The following is a 21,205-nucleotide window of genomic DNA, read 5'->3' on the forward strand; positions in this document are numbered from 1 at the left end:
TCTATTCTTCTCTCTTTATGGATTCTCCAGTCATTGAGGATCCCTCTCTTGGACAGACTTCTACTAGTCCCATTCCTCCACCTCCTATGGCCTCTTCCTCTAGTCGTTCTTCCTCGAGGGAGGTTTCATTCCCTCCAATGACTACTGTACCATTGGATGGGTCCAATTATGTCAATTGGAAGGTCGTTGTCGAAACTTACCTCATTGCTAGACGTAAGATCTATATCATCTGTCGGGCCCCTCCTGCTACTACTAATTCCTCCTATGAGAAGTGGGAGGAGGATGATGCTCTTGTCCGCACTCTCTTATGGCAGAGCATGACCTCTTAGATTTGTGGCACCATGATGCATCTTCCGACGACCAAGAGCATTTGGGATGAGGCTGCAGTTCTCTTTTCTGGGGGTGGGCAATCTTGCTCACATTTGTTCCACCTATTCCCAGTGGATGCATCTCAGGCGTGGTGACGCACGTCTTTCAGCGTACTACTGCCAGTTTGTCTCCCACTGTCAGCAGTGGATGTTCTCATGCCTCTCATGACAGACTTAGCCGTTGATGCCCAGCAGAGGGACCAGCTTCGTGTAGTACACTTTCTAGAGACATTGAGTCCTGAGTTCCTTCCTCTCAGACAGCAGATTTTTGGCTCTGAGACTATGCCCTCCCTCCATGAGGTCTATTTACGAGCTCAGCAGTGCATAGTTGGCTCGTCTCTGCCCACTCTGTCTTTTGATGGCTCTGCGACGGAGGCTTATAGTTTTGGCGATCAATCCTCCCGCGGGGGAGACAACTTTGGACGAGGTCATAGACGTGGTGGCCGTGATTTTGGACGAGATTCTTCTGGTGGACGGAGTACTAGTGGCCGTACTCGCCCTTATTGTTCGCATTGCCGTCGGGAGGGACATTCTCTGGAGACATGCTATGTTCTTCATCCTAAGAGTCGTCCGCCATCTGCTCCCCATTTTGGCCAATCAGCACATCTCTCTACCACAGACACATCAGACTCTATGCCTTCTTCCTCTTCTGAGCCAAGCCCTGCAGCACCCCCTAATGGTTTCTTTCTTTCTCGCGCCAACTACGATAAGTTCCAGCGCCTCAGACTGACTAGTCACCCTCCGAGTGACAGGTTTGCGCAGCCAGGTAGCTCTCCTGCTTCTCTTCTCACTAGCTCGACCTCCTGGATCATTGATTCTGGAGCGTCGAACCCTTCGTTCTTTTCGTCCTCTTTCCTCTCAGTTTATTACCCTTGCTGATGGGAGTACTACTCCCATCTCTAGTATTGGTACCACCTCTCCCTGTCCTGGTCTTACTCTATCCTCTGTCTTATGTATTCCAAAATCTCCTTTTAGCTTACTTTCAGTTAGTCAGCTTACTAAACATCTTAATTGTTCTGTTTTATTTTATCCGTCTTATTGTTTATTTCAGGATCTTTTGACCGAGAGGACGATTGGCTCGGGCCGTGAGGTGGATGGAATCTACCGTCTGGACAGTGGCCCTTCTAGCACCATTTTGCATAGTTCCATCGATGCCTATCGATGGTCTGCCGTCTTGGCCATCCATGTCTTGAGCATATAAACCGCACTTCTATTATTTCTTCTCCTGTTCCGTCATTTCAGTGCAAGGCCTGTGAATTGGGAAAACACCATCGTGTGTCCTTTCCGTCTAGGCTTGTTAGTAGGGCCTCGCACCCTTTTGATGTAGTGCACTCTGATGTATGGGGTCCCGCGAGGACTACCTCTATTTTTGTTTATAGATATTTTGTTGTCTTTATTGATGATTTTTCCCGCATGACTTGGATTTATTTGCTTAAAGATAGATCTGAAGTTTTCTCCACTTTTCGCCTTTTTCATGCTGAAGTTACAAATCAGTTTCAATGTACCCTCAAATGTTTGCGCACTGATAACGCTTAGGAATATTTCTCCAAATCCAATGGCTTTCAGGAATTTCTTTCCACTCGTGGCATTGTCCACCAATCTTCATGCCCTCACACCTCCCAACAAAATGGTGTAGCTGAAAGGAAGCTGCGCTCTTTACTTGATGGGGCCCGTACTCTGCTTATTCAGATGCGGGTCCCCAAATCTTATTGGGGCGATGCTATCCTTACCGCCTGCTACCTAGCCAACAGGCTTCCTTCTTCGGTCATTGCTGGCTTGTCTCCCTTTGCCATCTTGTGTCCTCATCATGACCCTTTCCCTTTCACCCCTAGGGTCTTTGGTTGCCTGTGCTTTGTCCACCACCTTGGTCCAGGCTTCAATAAATTGAACCCTCGGGCTGAGCGATGCATCTTTCTTGGGTACTCCCGAACTCAGAAAGATTATCGTTGTTATAGTCCTCGCTTGCGTCAGTCCTTTGTGTCTGCCGATGTCACCTTTTCAAGTCCACCTCTTACTTTGACACTTCTCATGCGGACCGTCCTGACGTTCCTGATTTGGATATTCCTTTACCTCGTGTAGTCCTTCCGGATCCTCTTCTCCTCCTTTGCAGGTTGATGAGACAACCCCTGTGTGTGAGCCCTCTTCCTCGGTACCAACTCCTACAGCTGCCCCTCCAATTACTCGGAGACATATCAGCGCAGACCCAAGTCTGGAGCTCCTCCTCCTCAGCCTATGCCATCTCCTTCTCAGCCAGAGATCACGCCTTCTTGCTCTCAGGTACCTATTCTTCCTTCTCCTACAGTTACTCCAGATTCTCCAATTACTTCTCGTACTCATTCTCACAGTACTGCTCATCCCATCTCCTCTGTTATTCCCTATGACTCTTACCCCTCTGTTTAGAGGTGTCTCCTCTTTGTCTTCTGTCTCTTTGCCGCAGTCTTTGCCAGCTGCTCTTGACCATCAGGGTTGGTGGGCGGCTATGGACCTCAAGATGGAGGCCCTTCAGGCCAATCATACCTGGGATTTGGTTCCACTTTCTCCTAGGGCTCGACCAGTGGGTTGCCGCTGGGTTTATGCAGTGAAATACTTACCTGACGGCACGGTTGAGTGCCTTAAGGCGCGATTGGTTGCCAAAGGTTACACACAAACCTTTGGAGTTGATTATAATAACGCATTCTCTCCTGTCGCCAAGATTCCTTCAGTTCGTGTTCTCATCTCTCTTGCCATCAACCACGGATGGCAACTGCACCAATTAGATGTCAAGAATGCCTTCCTACATGGTGATCATACTGAGGTGTATATGGAGCAACCTCCTAGGTATGTTTAGGACTGTCAATCGGGATGGGCAAGCTCGAAGCCCACCCGTTCGGCCCACTAAAAGCTCGCACATAATTAAAATGAGAACAAGCCAAACCAAGCTTGGTCAAAAGTTGAAGCCCGAACTCTAATTTGGGATGAGCTTGATCAAGGGTCGTCCAGTTCGTTATATAGGCCCGTGCCCGATAATATATTTACTATATAATTTTTCAGGATTTTTTATGCCCTTAAAAATAAGGGTAGATATTAATTAAATAGAGAAAATGGTTTATGTGCATCTCATCTGCATAGATAAATTATCTGTGCATGGGTTCAAACTAGAAAACTATTGGTTCTCAATGTGGGCCCCTCTGCAACAGAAAGGAATCGTAATGTTTTAAAAATACCAGTCGAGCCCCTCCACTTTATGCTCTGGAAATTTAAAATTCCAGTCGGGTCCTCCAAAGATTAGACAGGCCCGTACTGTTTTGCAGAGAAGCAGCAGAAAGAAGAGATGGAGAAAGTTAGGATTTACAAATGAGGGTTTCTTTGCAAGGGTTTTCTCCATCTTCAACCTTCGTTGCTCCATCTTCTTCCAATATCAGGTGCGTAAACCAGTTTCTCCATCTTCTTCTACTTTTCTTTATCATTTTTTTGAAGAAGAAACCCTCGTTCCTTTTCGTTTATTTTTCTTTTCCTTTTTTTTTTAAAGATAAGCGAAGTAACAATTCTTTCAGATGATTTTCTTCAGGAAAATATAGGTTGATTCTCTTTGCAACCCTCGTTGATTCTCGTAGAAACCCTACATTAGTTTCCTATTTCTCATTATGAAGCCCTACTTATTTATTTTTTGAAAGAACAAACCCTCATTAACTTGGTAAAAATAAGTGTTGTGGGGTTTTGATTTCTTTCTTTAATCAGTTTTGTGGGGGGTTTTGATTTCTTTCTTTAATCAGTCTTGTGGAGGGGTTTGATTTCTTTCTTTAACTAGGTAAAAATCAGTGTTGTGGGTTTTTTTTTTTTTTTTGAAAGAACAAAGCATATGTTGTTGTGGGGTTTTGAAAGAACAAACCATAATAAATTAAAAAACAATCACAGAGGCATACCCTTTAAGACAAAACAAAGAATTTGCAAGAGAATAAATCAGCCAAATCTCATCCTCATACTGGAATTGCAAAGACATTCATGCATTTGATCATAAACACAACATTTAACTATTGCTTGGCCATTAAAGTCTTTACGTATCCATGATAGAATGATAGTTTAAAACAACATAAACTGAAAAAATAGAAATTTTTTATGTACACCTTTTAAGTTCCGAATTTGGGGAGTAGATGTATCACTGAATTTAATTTTATTCTTCGAGCTTAAAAGTTGATAATCAGACATTTCTTTTCCTTGTTTAGATGACAGACACAAACATCGAAGATGTTGTGATTGTTGATGTTACTCCCCCAGATTCTACTCCCCCCAATGATCCAGAATCAAATACGGGTGAAAAGCGAAAAAGGGAAGTGAAGCATGGCTGCATTTCACAAAGCTCGAGAAGAAGAAGGGAGATAAGGATCAATGCAGGTGCAACTATTGTAAGAAACTATTTTCTTGTCCAGCTAAAGGTGGAACAACCCATCTTCTCCGTCGCATAGATGACAATAATTGTCCAATCTACAAGAAAGGGAATGGAGAGAAATCACAAACCCTTTTGAATTATGCAAAGGATAGTGAAACCAAAGCTGGTAATCTTGTCCCATGGAAATTTGATCAAGACCGTAGTAGGAATGATCTCATTGAACTCATCATCATCAAGGAGTTGCCTTTTAATTTCATTGATGATCCTACATTTCGGAAGTTCATTTCAGGTATATATCCGAAGTAGAAGTTTGTCTCACGAAACACCATGAAGAGTGATTGCATGAAAAGGTATCAAAAGGAGCGGAACATTTTGAAGGAGATTTTTGGAAATACAAGTGCACGAGTAAGCTTAACAAGAGACACATGGACTTCTAGTCAGGACTTACCATATATGGCACTTACTACTCATTTCATTGATGATGGGTGGATGTTGCATAAAAAAATTATCAACTTTGTCATGATTCCAGTCAAGGCATCTGGGGAGAATATGGCAGACATAATCATTAGTTGTATGTTGGAGTGGAATGTTGACAAGATTTGCACTATTACAATGGATAATGCTAGCAGTAATGATGTTCTCACACGATCTCTTTCAGACCATTATTCTCCTAGAGGGTTGTTGTTATTTAAAGGCAGTGCCATTCAAGTGCGTTGTTGGGGTCATATCCTGAATTTAATTGTCCAAGAGGGGCTGGATGAGATAAAGGATTCGATTCTGAGGGTTCGCAATGCTGTGTGAAGGCCTCCCCCAAAAGGAAAGTTGAGTTTCTTCAATATGCTAATCAAGAACGTGTTCCTCGGAGCAAGATGTTGGTTTTAGATGTTTCCACGAGGTGGAATTCAACATATAGATAAAGGATCCACCCACTTCAGACAATTGGGAAAGGGCTGAGATTGTTCATCTTTTCTTGGAATCCTTTTATGTTGCCACAAACATATTTTCAGGAACTAAATATTGTACCTCAAATCTGTTCTTCCGGGAAGTATAAAGGATTCTTATGTTATTGCGTGAGACTTCTAATGACTTTAGCTCCCTGCTTGGAACGATGGCGTTCAATATGCTTAGGAAATTTAAGAAGTATTGGGTGGAAAAAGAACCAAATATCCTACTTTCTGTTGCTGCTGTCCTTGACCCAAGATTCAAGCTCAAATACTTGCTCTTTTGCTATCAAAAGATATAAGAGGCGCCATTGGTTTCAGGGTTGATGGATCGTGTGGAAGAAGTGCTTCGTGAACTATTTAACGACTATTTGGCTTCTTATGAGGTTTCTTGTCGCACAGAAGTAGCTTCAAGTAGTAGGAACAGGGATAATTATGGTATCACAACAAATACAAGCATGTCATCTATTAAGAAAAGAACAGATTTCATGGAGGATTTTTATAAACTCAGTGAGGAAGATAATTCGACGTAGAACAAGACTGAGTTAGAAGTATACTTAGAGGAGAAACTCCACCCTATTAAAAATTCTAAGGAGGATGACTTCGATGTTTTGCAATGGTGGAAGGGTAATTCTAGCAAGTTTCCGATATTATCTGGGATGCAACGTGATATTTTAGCCATTCCCGTGTCTTCTGTTGCTTCAGAGAGTGCATTTAGCACCGGGGGTCGAGTCATAAATAAGTTTCGTAGTTCATTGCTTCCGTCAACAGTGGAAGCATTAATTTGTGCTCAAGATTGGATTAAAGGTGCCCCCCTTCAAACAGAATATGAAGATGAAGTGGATTATGACTTTATTGGTAAGTGCAGTGGTTTTTTAAAAACAAATCAATTATCGTATATTTTTTTTAAATATAACATTTGTGTTTGATTTTTTTCCCACAGCTCTTACCGTATCAAAAAACTGAGGGGATACAAGTTTTTATTTAAACTCTTAATATTTTGGGGTTACAGTTATTAAGTTGGCACATACAGGTAAGTTTTAGTCAATGGGACTATTTAATTTATGTAGTATCTTAATACTTTGTTGTGTTGTAGATATTAATATAATTATGTTTGGATTTTAATGATATGTTCTACTGATGCAGATACAGAAATTCCTCTTGTGGTGAACACGAAGAGGGGTTGGCAGGAGATTATCTTCCACAAGATAGGGGCAGCTTCTTGGTTTTGGAATTTTGAATATTAAATTTTCAATTTTGTCATGCTAAATTTTAGACTTATCTTATGTTTAGACTGCTTTTGACTGGTGGATTGCTTCAATTTAAATGATGATTGGTTCAACATCCATTACCAGTATTGTGTATACCTCATTCTCTGTTACTCTTTATGATATTAAATGGTTTTCTAGTTCAACACTTAAACAGGAATACGTTCAACAGGTTTTTTTTGGATGGAATGTTCAACAGGTTTTTGGTTGTCAACTTGTTTTTGAGCTGGTACCTGGTCTCCTTACTCTGTGCTTGCCTTATAGTCTTTTCTCGTGCAGAAAATAAGAGGTGATGGGCAAGCCCGAACTCGGCTCGAAGCCCCTTGTGGAGTTTGGGCTGAGTTTGGGCAAGCAAATTGTCTAATTTAGTCAGGCCCGAACTCAGCTCGTAGCCCGTTGTATAGACATGGGCTGAGCTTGAGCACCTCAGGCCCGCCCAAGCTCGGCCCGATTGACAGTCCTAAGTATGTTGCTCAGGGGGAGATGTCATCCTCAATATGTCGATTGAGGAAATCTATATATGGTCTCAAGCAGTCTCCCAGAGCTTGGTTTGGACGGTTTAGTGATGCTATCATGCGTTTTGGCATGAAACAATGTGCAGTGGATCACTCCGTTTTCACTTATCATTCTATTGCTGGTTGTGTGCTATTGATAGTATATGTTGATGACATTATCATTACATGCAGTGATTCAGTGGGGATACAAAAGCTAGAGACCACCTTACAGAAAGAATTTTCAACCAAAGACCTGGGTCGTCTTAGGTATTTTCTTGGCATTGAGGTTGTGTATTCTGCTAGAGGCATCTCCCTCTCACAGAGGAAATATGTGCTGGACCTTCTTGAAGAGACAGGTCATCTCGGAGTGAAACCTATTTCTGTTCCCATGGACCCAAATGGGAAACTCTTTCCAGAAGAAGGAGACTTATAAGAGGACCCTGGCAGATACAGGAGACTAGTGGGTAAGCTCATATATCTCACAGTCACTCGTCCAGATATCTCATTTGCGATTGGTGTTGTCAGCCAACATATGAGCTCTCCACGTACTTCACACTGGGCAGCAGTGATTCATATTCTTCGCTACTTGAAAGGAGTGCTAGGTAAAGGTCTCCTATTCAAGAAGCAAGGGCATATCAAGGTGGAAGGCTTTTATGATGCAGATTAGGCAGGATCTCCTGCAGATAGACGATCCACCACGGGATATTGCACCTTTGTTGGAGGCAATTTAGTGTTATTGGAGAGTAAGAAATAAGACAGTCTCCAAGTCCAATGCCGAAGCAAAGTACCGAGCCATGTCACATACTAGTGAGCTTATTTGGTTGCATTCTCTCCTATCAAAGATTGGTTTTCCTCCATCCTCTCCAGCTCAGCTTTATTGTAATAATAAAGCTGCAATTTATATAGCCACCAACCCTGTCTTTCATGAGAGAACCAAGCATATAGAGGTTGATTGCCACCTCATTCGCCACAGAATACATAGAGGCGAGATTCACGTTTCCTTCACTCAATCCATGGACCAGCTTGCAGATGTTTTCACTAAGCCCTTAAGTAATGCAAAATTGAATGAAAATTGTAACAAGCTTGGATTGTATAATATATACATTCCAGCTTGAGGGGGAGTGTTAGAAGTAATGTAATTGCCTCAAGGGCATAGCGCTCATTTTGTATGTTCTCCCTTTATATAAATACATTAGTGAGGGGGAGCTCCCACTCACAACTCTTTCCTCCTATCTTCTTCTTCTCCTCACCCTCTAATAAGGATGTCAATTTTGGCTCGGGCTCGGAAGCTCGCTCGAGCTAGGCTCGAATCCTTAACGAGCCGAGCCAGCTGGCCAGGCTCGTTAAGGCTCGTTAAGGATTTAATATATTTAAATATATATATTATATATTAATATATACACTGAAAGGGTTGTCCAGGGAGTGAAAGGGGGAGGCAAAATATGTCACTTTTTTTTGGAACCCCATTTGTTACTTGGACCACCCCCCGTGGTGTAAAAAGAGTAGTCAAATTATACTAGATAGGGTTGTCCAGGGAAGATGAGGGGTGTGAATATATCATTGCCTTAATATATCCCGACCTTGGTAAGGCTCGCGAGCCTGGCCGAGCTTGACCGAGACAAGCCAAGCTCGAGCCTGGTTCAAGCCCGAGCCGAGCTCTTAAGCTTAACGAGCCGAGCCGACCTAGGCCAAGCTCGGCTCGGCTCGTTTACACCCCTACCCTCTAACATATATTTAATGTTAAGTTTTTAGAAAGAGATCCACATAATTTGAAACTAAGATCAGCTTTCAACTTGTAAATGCATTTTTTTAAATACGCTTCTTCAACAGTATCAAAAGGAACAAAAATATTCAAAAGGAACAAAAATATTCATTTAGGAAGAAATAATCACCTAAATAGGAAGCGTAGTCTTAATTAAGAGGAAACATATGGGAAGCGAGTGTGGGAGCCGGTTTTTTCCCACGAGCGTGAGGCAGTAGGGGATCACCACATCGGGTTCTCTGGGAGTGTTAATTGATCTGCGTTTCTTGCGAACTCGGGACCGGGGTCCTAATTTCGCAAGAAAGAAAAACTCAGAGGTGCCACCTAGGTTAGGGCCTAGGACCCATGCCTGTTCTTCCGATGAAAAGGGGAGTATTACCCGAATTTCATTGGGAGAACACTAACCAAAGGGGTTCTTTTTGCTCTGGGCCTAGAACCTTATAATTTTGCTTTGTTTGTTAAGGCATGGTCCTTACAAATATCTGGGTAAGGGTTATGGTTACAATCTGGGAAGGTGTTAGGCACCCCTCTTGCCCAGATGAATCAGGTCTCTTGACTTAGTTTGGCATTTTTGAAGAATTTTAATCAGGATAACTTATCCTTTTTATCCTTTATTCAGATTACACTTAATTCCAGGATGTAAATGAAATGAATTTACAAAAGACTGAAGATAACGGTAGTTATCTTGATTGAGATCGTATGTTGCTGTATGAATCCCGAAAGATCTCGCAACCGATCACAATCAGATAAACTTAAATAAAACGGAAAAGACAGTGCGGAAAGTAAAAGAAAGGTAGGGATTTATATCATATGTTCTGAGGGCAATTTGAGCCAGAGATCTTATAATATCACCACCTCGTACCTCACTTTGTAAAGGAAATTACAAAAAGTTGGGAAATAAATGTAAATTTACCAGAATCTGAAGAGAAATTGGCAGCGTAACTGCGCTATTCTGAAAGGGGGACTCCGAAGTTGCCGAGAAGTCGGCGGCGTAACGGCGCTATTCTGACAAAGGGGCTCCGAAGTTGCAGAGAAATCGGCGATGTAAAGGCGCTATTTTGGAAAGGGACACCTGAGTTGCCGAGATTTCGGCAGAACAACGGCGCTATTATCTAAAAATAGCTTGTGGTTCTGCGAAATTCGACAGAACAACGGCGTTATTTGAAGGATGTCGCTCCGAACCTTCGGAATTTTGGCAGAATGCCGACGCTCAGTATGAGCTACCTAAGGATTTTGCTACTTTCTCTCTTCTAAAGTAAATAAACTACGGTTTTCTGAAAATTCAGAGGGGTTCTTTAAACTGGAAAAGCCAAAAGGGCGTGAAAACAAGGGTTTATCTCACACACTAAGGGAGGAGAGAGAGAGAGAGAGAGAGAGAGAATTCAACTTAACCATCTCTTACCCCACCTATTTATAGTCTCTGTTTTTTTTTGCGGGGGGGGGGGGGGGGGGGGGGTAAATGGTGGTAATTGGTGGTAATTTCGACCAAATTTCGCAGGGGTGAAATTTGGAGTTACCTATATGACATCATCTGGGTGACATCATATTTCGGTTGACGCGAAGTTCTGTCCCTTGTGTTTCGTCGAAAAATGTGTTTTTTCATCTTTTATCGGTGAGTTTCGAATGTCCGTAACTTCTCCAATTGAATTCCGAATCACACGCATTCAGATCCATTGGATTCCTCGTTCTGGGGGTTTCCAACTTTTGGGTAAAAACGAATTTTTCTGACTCAAAGTTAACTTCCCGATTGAAATGCCGTGTGAAAACAAGCTTACTGGTTTATGCCGTAAAAGGCGGGTGTTGTGTAAAGACAGGCTTTTGGGTTGCCGAAAAGGCGGGTGTTGTGTAAAAACAGGCTTTCGGGTTGTATCTCTGGGATAAAATTGTTTTCGAAAAAGTGTTTTCTTCCGAAAATAACCTAAAGAGAGATTGAGAGAAACCGAACTGGTGCTTTGGGACTCGTCATAAGGTTCTTCCTCGTGACACCTATCATTAGTACCACGTTGACAAAATTGGGTGTTTGCTGATGCCCCTCTTTGGTAGAGGGTGCAAGCACCTGAATGTCAAAGAAAGGAGACAACAAAATTTTGTCACTGGGGACTAATGATAGGTTTTGTTGAGGTCAAAAACAGTTATTGTGATGTGGCAGTTCAAGAAAAGCGAACCTGGCTGGGATATGATCGAATTTTGGAGTGGATGTTGATCTGATCGTCTGATAGAGAGGGTCCTACGCTCAGATGAGTCCTGCACAAGGTTGCACCCTCTCAGAAGGCCAACCTGGGGTATAGTCCCCGGGCGGTCCCTTCGACACTCAAGTCAGTATTGGGCACCAAAAAGGGGAAACCAAAGCTAAGAATGGTGATTCATTTGGGATTCCCATTTTTGTGCCCAATACTGCCTTGAGTGTCGAAGGGCCCGCCCGGGGACTATACCCCGGGTTGGCCTTCTGAGAGGGTGCTACCTTGTGCAGGACTCATCTGAGCGCAGGACCGTCTCTATCAGGCGATCAGATCAACATCCACTCCAATATCCAATCATATCCCAGCCAGGATCGCTTTTCTTGGACTGCTACATCACAATAACTGTTTTTTACCACAACAGTTTGGCGCCATTCGTAGGACCCGAACGAAAAGCTATCCCCAATCTCCCACATGGCAGGCAGGAAAAGCAACCGCACGGGTTCAGGTAGAGGTGCAGGATCGGGACAAGGTGCCCACTCCCAGCAACCATCTAGAGACCCTCCACCTTCTAAGGTTCCTCCAAAGAGCAGACGCCTAGCTTCGCAGATCGTAGCTGAAGTTCATCTAAAGGATCAAGGACTAGAAGAGTAGCGATCGGCCACGCCCGTTGTGCAGCTCCCAGTGGAGCAGTTCAATCACATGATGCACCAAGTGGCCGATCTAACTAAGTCGAGATCCTCACTAATCCTCCTCCTGGGCGGCCACTGTCCCTAGAGCCACACATGCAAAAGGAGGGAGTATCTCACAGGCGCGAAGAGTCGCGCGACTGTCTCAGATCTCACCCGCGCTCGTCCAGTCGATATTCCCATCACAGTCGCGATTGGTCTCCTTCGATGAGTCAAAACAGACGTCGAGAATGATCTCCATCACCAAGTTGCGATTGCCATCGAGATCGGTAAACCGACAGCAAGGCCCAAAGAATATCGTATAGGACTGGAAAGCACGAAGAGCGGAAGAGAAGATCCAAGAATCGATCAGACTCTGCTTCTAGTCCTCTACAAGAACATAAAAGGCAGAAGGAAAGAAAAGAAGACAAAAAGGGTGAGCACATGAAGCGCAAACTTGAAGAAATTGATCATCGAATTGAAGAGCTAGCCAAAGGCCGAAGAATCCTGATCTCGAAGTCTTCAACAGCAAGGCTCCATTTACAGAAGCCGATATACTACGTCAGCAAAGTGCCGCATGAAGCAGAGACAAGGTACAATCGAATGGAGAAGTTGGCATATGCTCCAGTAATGGCAGCAAGGAAGCTAAGACCATACTTCCAAGCACACACAATCAAAGTACTGACCGACCAACCGCTAAGGCAGATTCTACACAAACCTGACACGTCCGAACGACTCGTCAGGAGATCGGTAGAATTTAGTGAGTTTGACATTAGATACTAACCTCGGCCGGCAATAAAGGCTCAAATCCTTGCTGACTTCGTGGTAGAGTGTACTCAGCCCAAGCAATCGGAGGAGAAGCAGGAAAATTCACAGCAGCCCCCAGGTGGGGATAATACAACTACACCTGGGGAACAGGAGCGTGTGAACGATGCGGAGAGCTCACAACAACCTCCGACTGGGGATAATACAACTACTCTCGGGGGGCAAGAGCATGAGAAACAAGCACTGAACCTCGAAGGACCCAATGATCCAAGCGAAGCCAGTCAGCCAGTACCGACTTCAAGAAAATAAATCTGAATAGTCCAATTCGGATGAGTGAAAACCGATCACTTGCAAATATTCCTGAAAGCCGGAGGACAAACTCGGGTTGGGATAAAAAGGCATGATGATGGGTTAAGCTTCCAAAACGATAAAATATGGAAAGAGCATTCCACGTAGCCAAAAAACCAATCACTTGCCAACCTCCCGAAAACCAAAGGACAACCTCAGGTTGGGAGAGATAAAGGCATGACGATAGGTTAGGCAAATAGAAAACCCGAGTTTCTAAACTCAGGTCGAACCAAAAAACCTAACCTGGTCGTCCATCCGAATTGTAGGAACTACCTGGGAGGGATGCCAAAGACCGAGTTAGGTGGAATAGAAAAAGTTATGAACCCCGAAAAAAGGTAGGGGAAATCTAACAGCTACTGGCTCTCAAAAAGTCGGCCCAGGAGTCTTAATCCAATCAACCTTAGCTTATCAAAGCACAGTTGGTCCAATTAGGACCACCCCCTACAATCAGACAAAATTGCTTCACTAACCATCAAAGCAAGAAAAACTACAAGTACAACAACAGAGCAATGAAATTGCCAAGCATGAGAAAGTTCTGTATTTACCAAGTACGAAGTAGTAAAACATCCACCACACAAAGAGTAGCAAGACTACTTAAAAGGAAAAGCAGTCTAAATCCTATCCAAAGAGTATTTATACAACCCATGAATGGCCTACAAGGACTAAGAACAAAATGAAATGCAGCACCACCAGAAAAGAAAATAAACAAACAAAGCCTAAGGAGCCAGAGCCTCCTGATCATCAACAACCAGAGTAGGACTCTGATGATGACCTTGACCGACCTCCTCCGCAACAGGAGCATCCACCGGATCAGCAGAAGAATTGGTGAACAGGCTCTCCCAAGTAATATCCTCAAAGTCAAAACCAACGCTGGGATATTTCTTCAGGATAAGGCCTTTGCATGCATCAAAAGCCTCGGCATAAGCATTAGAAATGAGGTCATCACACTCATCCGTGCTTTTCATCGACAGGCTTCTTCTTATCAGCTAGATTCTCTAAAGCTTGATCATCCAAAGCCCTCCGGATCTTCTCATCCTAGGCATTCTTCAAGCGTTTGTTCTCCTCGTCCTGTAGCAGCTCAACTGCAAACACAGGCAGTAGATAAGAAGATAATCAGAACTACGAAGGCAGCACACAACCAATTGAAGAGAAAATGAGAAAGGTCACCTGGTAAATAGATGCAAAGCTAGACCCAAAGGCCGTCTCAGGTACTTCTTTCTCAATGCGCACAGCATCCTTCTCCAGCACAACCTTCCTAAGGAGTTCTCGAGCAACGTCCGGATTGGCAAACGCAGTATCTGTTCAGAGAAAGGATCAGTCGGGGCAAAACACCTTGTCCTTATTAATAGGCGGGACAGTGGAAGCCAAACGCTTTGCCCCAGTCCCGGCTCCAGCACCTGATCCTTTAACTTCTTCAGGATGAGTCTCCTTATAACGCTGCACTAAAGAAGAAAGAGACTTACCAGCTGTGGTAGACCTGACCCCTTTTTCCTTCTCCTGAGTCGAACGTTCAGAGAGTCCTTCTGGCTCCTTCCTTTTCTGAGCATGGCCTGCTTTGCCCTCCATCACTTGCTTCACCATTTCAGCCTTCTTCGCAGCTTCCATCACTGGGAATAAGGCAAAGAACAAAGAAATAACAAAGCAATCAGCGAATGAGATATGACCAATAAAGGCAAAAGAATAACAAAGGCATGAATTCTAATCACAAGCAGGCCTAAGACACCTACTGGCTGGGGTTGCAGAACTAACTCCAAGTGCTAACAAAGCCTCCTCACTATCATAGTCCTTACTGTAGAATATTGGCCCATCCTTCCGAAGATGTGCCACAAGAGCCTCAAAGGTTGCCAGGTCACCACCCAACAACTCAGGCTTCTCACTCATTAACTTCGTATCTATTGGTATCCATACCAAGGGAACCTCCCACCTCTCACCTGGGTTAGGATCGTCAAGGCTCACATAGAAGAACCTATTCTTCCAACCATGGGTCAAAGACGGCAAACCGACTATGAACTTCATATCCACACGCTGGCTAAAGTAAACCCAGCTATCAGAACGATTCCTAGTGAGATGACAACACTTGCGGAACACATCCAATGTAGGATCACTTTCCAACTTCTTCTTCATTATGTACATGAAGCCAACTATCGTCCTCCATGAGTTCGGGACTACTTGAGATGGAGCTAGCCCGCCACGAAAGGATGAATGGGAAACCTAAACCCGGCCCTAAGGGAATCCTCGTAGATACACAAATCTGCATTGTCGTTGGGAGCGCGATCGCCTGCTTTCACCGGTGGCAAGCTGAACCGCCCAGGGATACAGAACCTGTCTCTAATAAAGTCTAACTTGGGCTCCACCAGCATACTGGATTCTTTAAGAGCCGCCTTGTGATGTTTTACTTCAACATCCATTTGTACCTCCGCAATAACATTTACAATCCTATCCAACATGGACGAACTGGAAGCCCCCTGTACACGACTTCTCAATTCTACATCGGAATCACGATCCACTCCCTCATCAGAAGGAGATGCTAACGGATCAGGAACCGCACCTAAATTTAAGATGGGATCGTCATCAACAATGGCTACCTCCTCATCGCTATCAACTGCATAAGGACCGGGAATCCTCCTTCGAGGACTCTGACCAGCCATGGCCTGGCCGCTAAGACCCTTAGAGGTAGATCTAGTCCTCTCAGAAGAGCTACTTCCGGAATCACTACTGGAAGAAGAAGAAGCCTCTCCCGAAGACGAACCAGATCTAGACTCGACTCGGGTACTAGAACTACTACTGCTACCAGACATGAACGGAAAAATCATAAATGGAATGAACGAACAATGAAGGAGAGATTACCGAACATAAAGTTGAAATCCCCGAACTCAAGGGGAACAAACACAGCCTATACGACCAGAGAGAAGGGAGCAGGAGAGGGGGCAAGAGGAAGTCAGAAATGAAAATGGAAGAAAAAGTCATCTCCTTTTATAGATGACCCAAAAGCTAGCGACCCTTCGCATTCCCTAATGCCACATTGACACGTCTCACAAAGCCAGACGCCATTAATGGTTGGCTCGGTTCACTAGGAATCACGCCGTTTCGCCTCCCTCATGCAGAAAAAGACAAAAACTACTAAGAAAAGTAGTTTGTCTGGATCCCTTCGAAGAAAATCTGATCGTCGTAGGCCGATCCCAATATGGGGCAAAGCCACAAAACGACAAGAATCTGATCGTCGTTGGCCGATCCCAATATAGGGCAAAGCCACAAAACAACAAGAATCTAATCGTCGTTGGCCGATCCCATATGGGGCAAAGCCACAAAACGACAAAATCCGGGATCGTCCAGAGTCGATCCGGATATGGCGCAAAGCCAGAAAATACAAAATCTAGGATCGTCCAACGCCGATCTGAATATGGCGCAACGCCGTTAAAAATAAGATCCAAGATCCAAGATCATCCAGAACCGATCCGGATATGGCACAAAGCCAGAAAAGACAAAATCTGGATCGTCTGAGGCCGATCCGGATTTGACACAAAGCTAGAAAATACAAAATCCAAGATCGCCCAGGGCCGATCCGGATATGGCGCAAAGCCAGAAAAGACAAAATCTGGATCATTTGAGGCCGATCCGGATATAGCGCAAGACCAGAAAAGACAAAATCTGGACCGTCTGAAACCGATCTGAATCTGGCGAAGAACCAAAAAAGACGACCCAAATACGGCCCTAAGAGAGTAGATGAAAATTCTCCTCATACATGGGTGAGACGTACCAAACCCGTTAGGCGAAATAAAAATCGGCCAAAAAACCACTCAGACTTTGTGGGATAAGGAAGTTGGCTCAAAATTGGGGAGTGATGGTTGGGTGCAAAAGGCTACTCATCCCCCTTTCTTAATCAAAATCCAATATGTGGCATGCCCAAAAAAGTTGGATTAAAGATCGTATTTTGCCGATCTAAATATAGCGTCCACCCAAGAAAATTGGAATTTAGGATCATATATTACCGATCCAAATATGGCGCACGCCTAAAAAATTGAAATTTAATATTTTGCCGATCCAAATATGACGTGCCCCCTAAAAGTTGGGATCATATATTGCCGATCCAATATGTCGCGCGCCCAAAAAATTTTGGAATAGTTCCAAGATATGATGTAGATTGTATATTGCCGATCCCGATATAAGGCGCGCCTAAAAAATAGGATTGGGATAGCATGGTGCCGATCCCAACATGGTGCCACGTCATAAAAATTACGTTTTAGGATCGTACATACTCAACATGGCTTTAATGCCCAAAAAGCCAAAATTTTAAGGAAAGTATGAATCTGATCTTAACATAGCATGTATGCAAAATTCGGAATTTGGGAGTTACACCCAAAAATTTTGTATGCCTAATAAAGTTGGAACCGATCCAAATAATTATACGCCTAAAAAATGGGGAATCATACCCAAAAGATAATGCCCCTAAAAAATCCGAATAGGAGATCATTCCAAACATGGCACCGCACCATTAAAACTAAACACTTGGATCGGCTAATGCCGATCCCAATATAGGGCGCACATTCTAAAAAATTGGAATGTTAGGTCGGCTAATGCCGACACGCATCCTAAAAAATTGAAATGTTGGGTTGGCTAATGCCGACACGCATCCTAAAAAATTGGAATGTTGGGTCAGCTAATGCCGACACGAATCCTAAAAATTTGAAATTTTGGATCGGCTAATGCCGATCCCAATATAATGCGCGCGTCCTAAAAAATTGGGATTTTGGATCGGCTAATACCGATCCCAATATAACGTGCAGGTCCAAAAAAAAAAAGAAATTCGGATCGTATACTACCGATCTCAATATAGTCCGCGCCCAAAAGATTGGAATTTCGGATCATATATTGCCGATCGCAATATAAGCGCGCGTCTAAAAAGTTAGGATTTGGATCATATAATGATGATCCTAATATATCGCATGCCCAAAAGATTGGAATTTTGGATCGTACATTGCCGATCCCAATATGACTTCAAAGCTATGATCGGCCTTAGCCGATCACAAAATAAGGCAAATAATCAAATTACGATCGGGGACACTTAATCAGATTGGATCGAAATCGGGCCTCACCAATACAAATCAGATCATCCAAGATCGATCTAGATGCTGAACAAAGCCGGAAAATGATAAAAATAGCCTTAAAGGCCGATACTCCGACTTCCCCAGGCCATAAATATGGCTTAAGGAACTGGGGGGCATCTGATGGGGACCTAGAATCGATCAACCAATCATGAACTGACACGTGTCCTCTGGCAGTATACCCTAATTACCCCCGCTACAAGGGAATAATTAAGAGCCTAATCCTAGAAGATAAAGGAAACATTCACTCTCCACCCAATCACAGGGCGACACCTGTCTAAAGGGTAAAGAGGTAAATCGACTATAACCACCTGCTATAAATAGCCACTAAAGGCTCAAAGGTAAAGGAGGGAATCCCAAATGAATCACCATTCCTAGCCTTGATTTCCCCTTTTTTGGTGCCCAATACTGACTTGAGTGTCGAAGGGCCCGCCCGGGGACTATACCCCGGGTTGGCCTTTTGACCGGGTGCTACCTTGTGCAGGACTCATCTGGGCACAGAACCTCTCCTTCTAGACGAACAGATCGACATTCATCCCAGCATTCCATCATACCCCAATCAGGTTTGCTTTTCTTGGGCTGCCAAATCACATTAACTGTTTTTTACCACAACAGATTTGCAAGACTCACATCAGATCCTAAGGCGTACAGCCCTCACCGGGGAATCTTATTGTCAGGTCATCGAGTGGAAACCTCTAGCCGACGATTTTTTGGGGTTTTGAAAATGCGACTGCCAGAATGAGTTTTGGGAGAACGTCGTTTCTAACAGCCGGGAGGGAGGGTCATCGGAAGTCGGGTTTAGAGCCTGACTTGGGGAGGGACCTCGAGGGATGTCGTTCTGACATCCAGTGCGGACACTGATAACAGAAATGCCGAAATGGCACCTTGCCATTGGTATGACGGATCGTACGCGAGATTATGATTTAAATGGAGCAGATGCATGCCCGTCATTTGCTCTTTGGCCTGGGTAAGCAATTTGATGTGATGTGACACTGTGTTTTAACAGTATTTGATTTTGAAAAGATGTTTCTTCGATATCTAGAGTTGATTGGTCTTAAGGGTTAGCCAGAAGATTAGCGTTTGTACGGATACACACACTTACAAAGGCTATTGATTTTGAAGAGTTACCGCGTACAAACGGACTTACTCGGGTTTGGAGGGTTACCGCGTACAAACGGACTTACCCTAATTTGGAGGGTTATCGCGTAGAAACGGACTTACCCTGAAGAACTACGGTGTGATAACGGGTTTGCTCTAAACTGATACCGTATGATAACGGGTTACATAGATTTGGAGGCTTACCGCCTAGAAACGGACTTACCCTGAAGAGCTACTGTTTGAGAACGGGTTTCCTCTGATTTGATACCGTGTAATAACGGGTTTACTTTGATTTGGAGGGTTACCGCGTAGAAACGGACTTACCCTGAAGAGCTACCGTGTGATAACGGGTTTGCTCTAATTTGAATGTCTAAGCAGGCTTCCATAGTTTGAAAGCCTCTAGGCAGGTGCTCTCAGGGAGACTTTGGTTGTTCAGGATGCCTCAGGAGACTCACTCTGATTGGGATGCCTCAGAGGACTCACTCTGGTTTTTGAATGACTTTGCTGGGGATTGGTTACCCTATATTGGAGAATCTGGGAACATACGTCCTTTGTTAAGGACTGGGTACGAACGACTCTCTGAGGATATGAAGTGTTTGTGATGATAGGATCTACGACAACGTGTCGTCTCGACCCTGGTGGGGAAGACTGTAAGAGCTAACGCAGCTAGCAAGGTTTCTTGATCGCCTTAAATTGGCTTAGAGTCAATCGAAATTGATTCTGATGGAGGGGATCCGACTATGCCGGGGGAGTCAATGTTATACCGACAAAATGAAGAATTGATTCTAAAGGGGATGGTAAACATCCGCCAACAGTGTCAGAATTTGTCGTGTTCGACCGAGTTTTGACAAATCCGTTGGCAGCCGGACTGCACAAGCAAGGGTTCTCATTCAGGGAACACCTGAAAGACATTTGTATGCCTTGATTCTACTAGGGAGAAGGACTTTGGCATTTGATTTTGCGAGAGATAAACCAGGGTTTATCAATCTTTGGGGTGCATGTCACGACGGTGAGGACTCTCTTGAGAGTCTCTAAGTGACCTTGTACTTAATGGAGAGTACATTGGGCTCTGCTGGAGAGGCTTCGAATGGCAGTAAATTGCCTTGGAATAGTTCCATTGGTGAGTGAATGTTCATACACTCAGGTGGGGAGAAGTTGAGGAAACCTCGTGCCTTAGATTAACTTTGACACGATGGGAGACTCCTTTGGAGTGATTGGGCTCTGTCGGGGATGATGTAGGAGGTATTGGATTACCTCCAAGGATCTTTGGAAAAGCTTCTTCGAAAGGCATTGGTTGCCTTGAGAATGCTTTATACAGACTCAGCGAGAATAGATTTACCAATCTTTGGTATTCGAAGACTTTGGATAATCTGGTCCTGTGGGGATGTGACTAAACAAATATGCTCGGAAGCTTCGAAAATAGCTCAAAAGAGTTGATTGATTCATCGTTGAAAGATTTTGGGAATCCACGGACGAAACAACAGTGAAACGGGGGGACAAAACTAGGGGTATATTCCTCCAATTTCGCAAGAAACTAGCTTGATTTCGCACCCTGGTTGCCCAGCTGATTGAGGCTCTCAGATAACGAGTCGAGGATCTCTGCACTGGAGCGGGCTCAACAAGATGATGGCCAGATCATTCTAGGACTTCAGCAGGAGAATGAGGCCTTGAGACAGGGGCCGAGGACACAGGAGGATCCTTCAGCCAAACAGGTATGAAAGTTTATTTATGTTCCTGAATTGAATTGAAATTCTGCACATATGCTTTGATATATCTTTGATATTCTACGATACTTTTAGGTAGAGATGACACGCCGACGAGAAATATGTTGCTGCGGCTGAGGATCTA

General features: G+C 44.0%; 1 protein-coding gene across 3 annotated transcripts in view; it reads right to left on the bottom strand.

Annotated features, from left to right (window-relative positions):
- LOC143846465 (uncharacterized) overlaps window positions 1–21,205 on the bottom strand; it is a 61,103-nt gene that overhangs the window by 20,475 nt on the left and 19,423 nt on the right. The window contains exons 2-4 of one of the 3 annotated variants that reach the window (XM_077354900.1): window positions 14,621–14,764; window positions 14,325–14,455; window positions 13,668–14,239 (exon numbers count right to left, since the gene is read on the bottom strand). The exons of the other annotated variants lie outside the window; for them this stretch is intronic. Coding sequence (XP_077211015.1) covers window positions 14,204–14,239; window positions 14,325–14,455; window positions 14,621–14,764 — 311 coding nt within the window. The 3' untranslated portion in view covers window positions 13,668–14,203. Of the gene's footprint in view, window positions 1–13,667; window positions 14,240–14,324; window positions 14,456–14,620; window positions 14,765–21,205 lie in introns of those variants that run through there. 3 annotated transcript variants of the gene reach the window in all.

Source organism: Tasmannia lanceolata, unplaced genomic scaffold, assembly GCF_043159265.1.
Source record: "Tasmannia lanceolata isolate RefF3 unplaced genomic scaffold, GAP_Taslan_0.1 ptg000015l, whole genome shotgun sequence".
NCBI classification, from domain to species: Eukaryota; Viridiplantae; Streptophyta; class Magnoliopsida; order Canellales; family Winteraceae; genus Tasmannia; species Tasmannia lanceolata.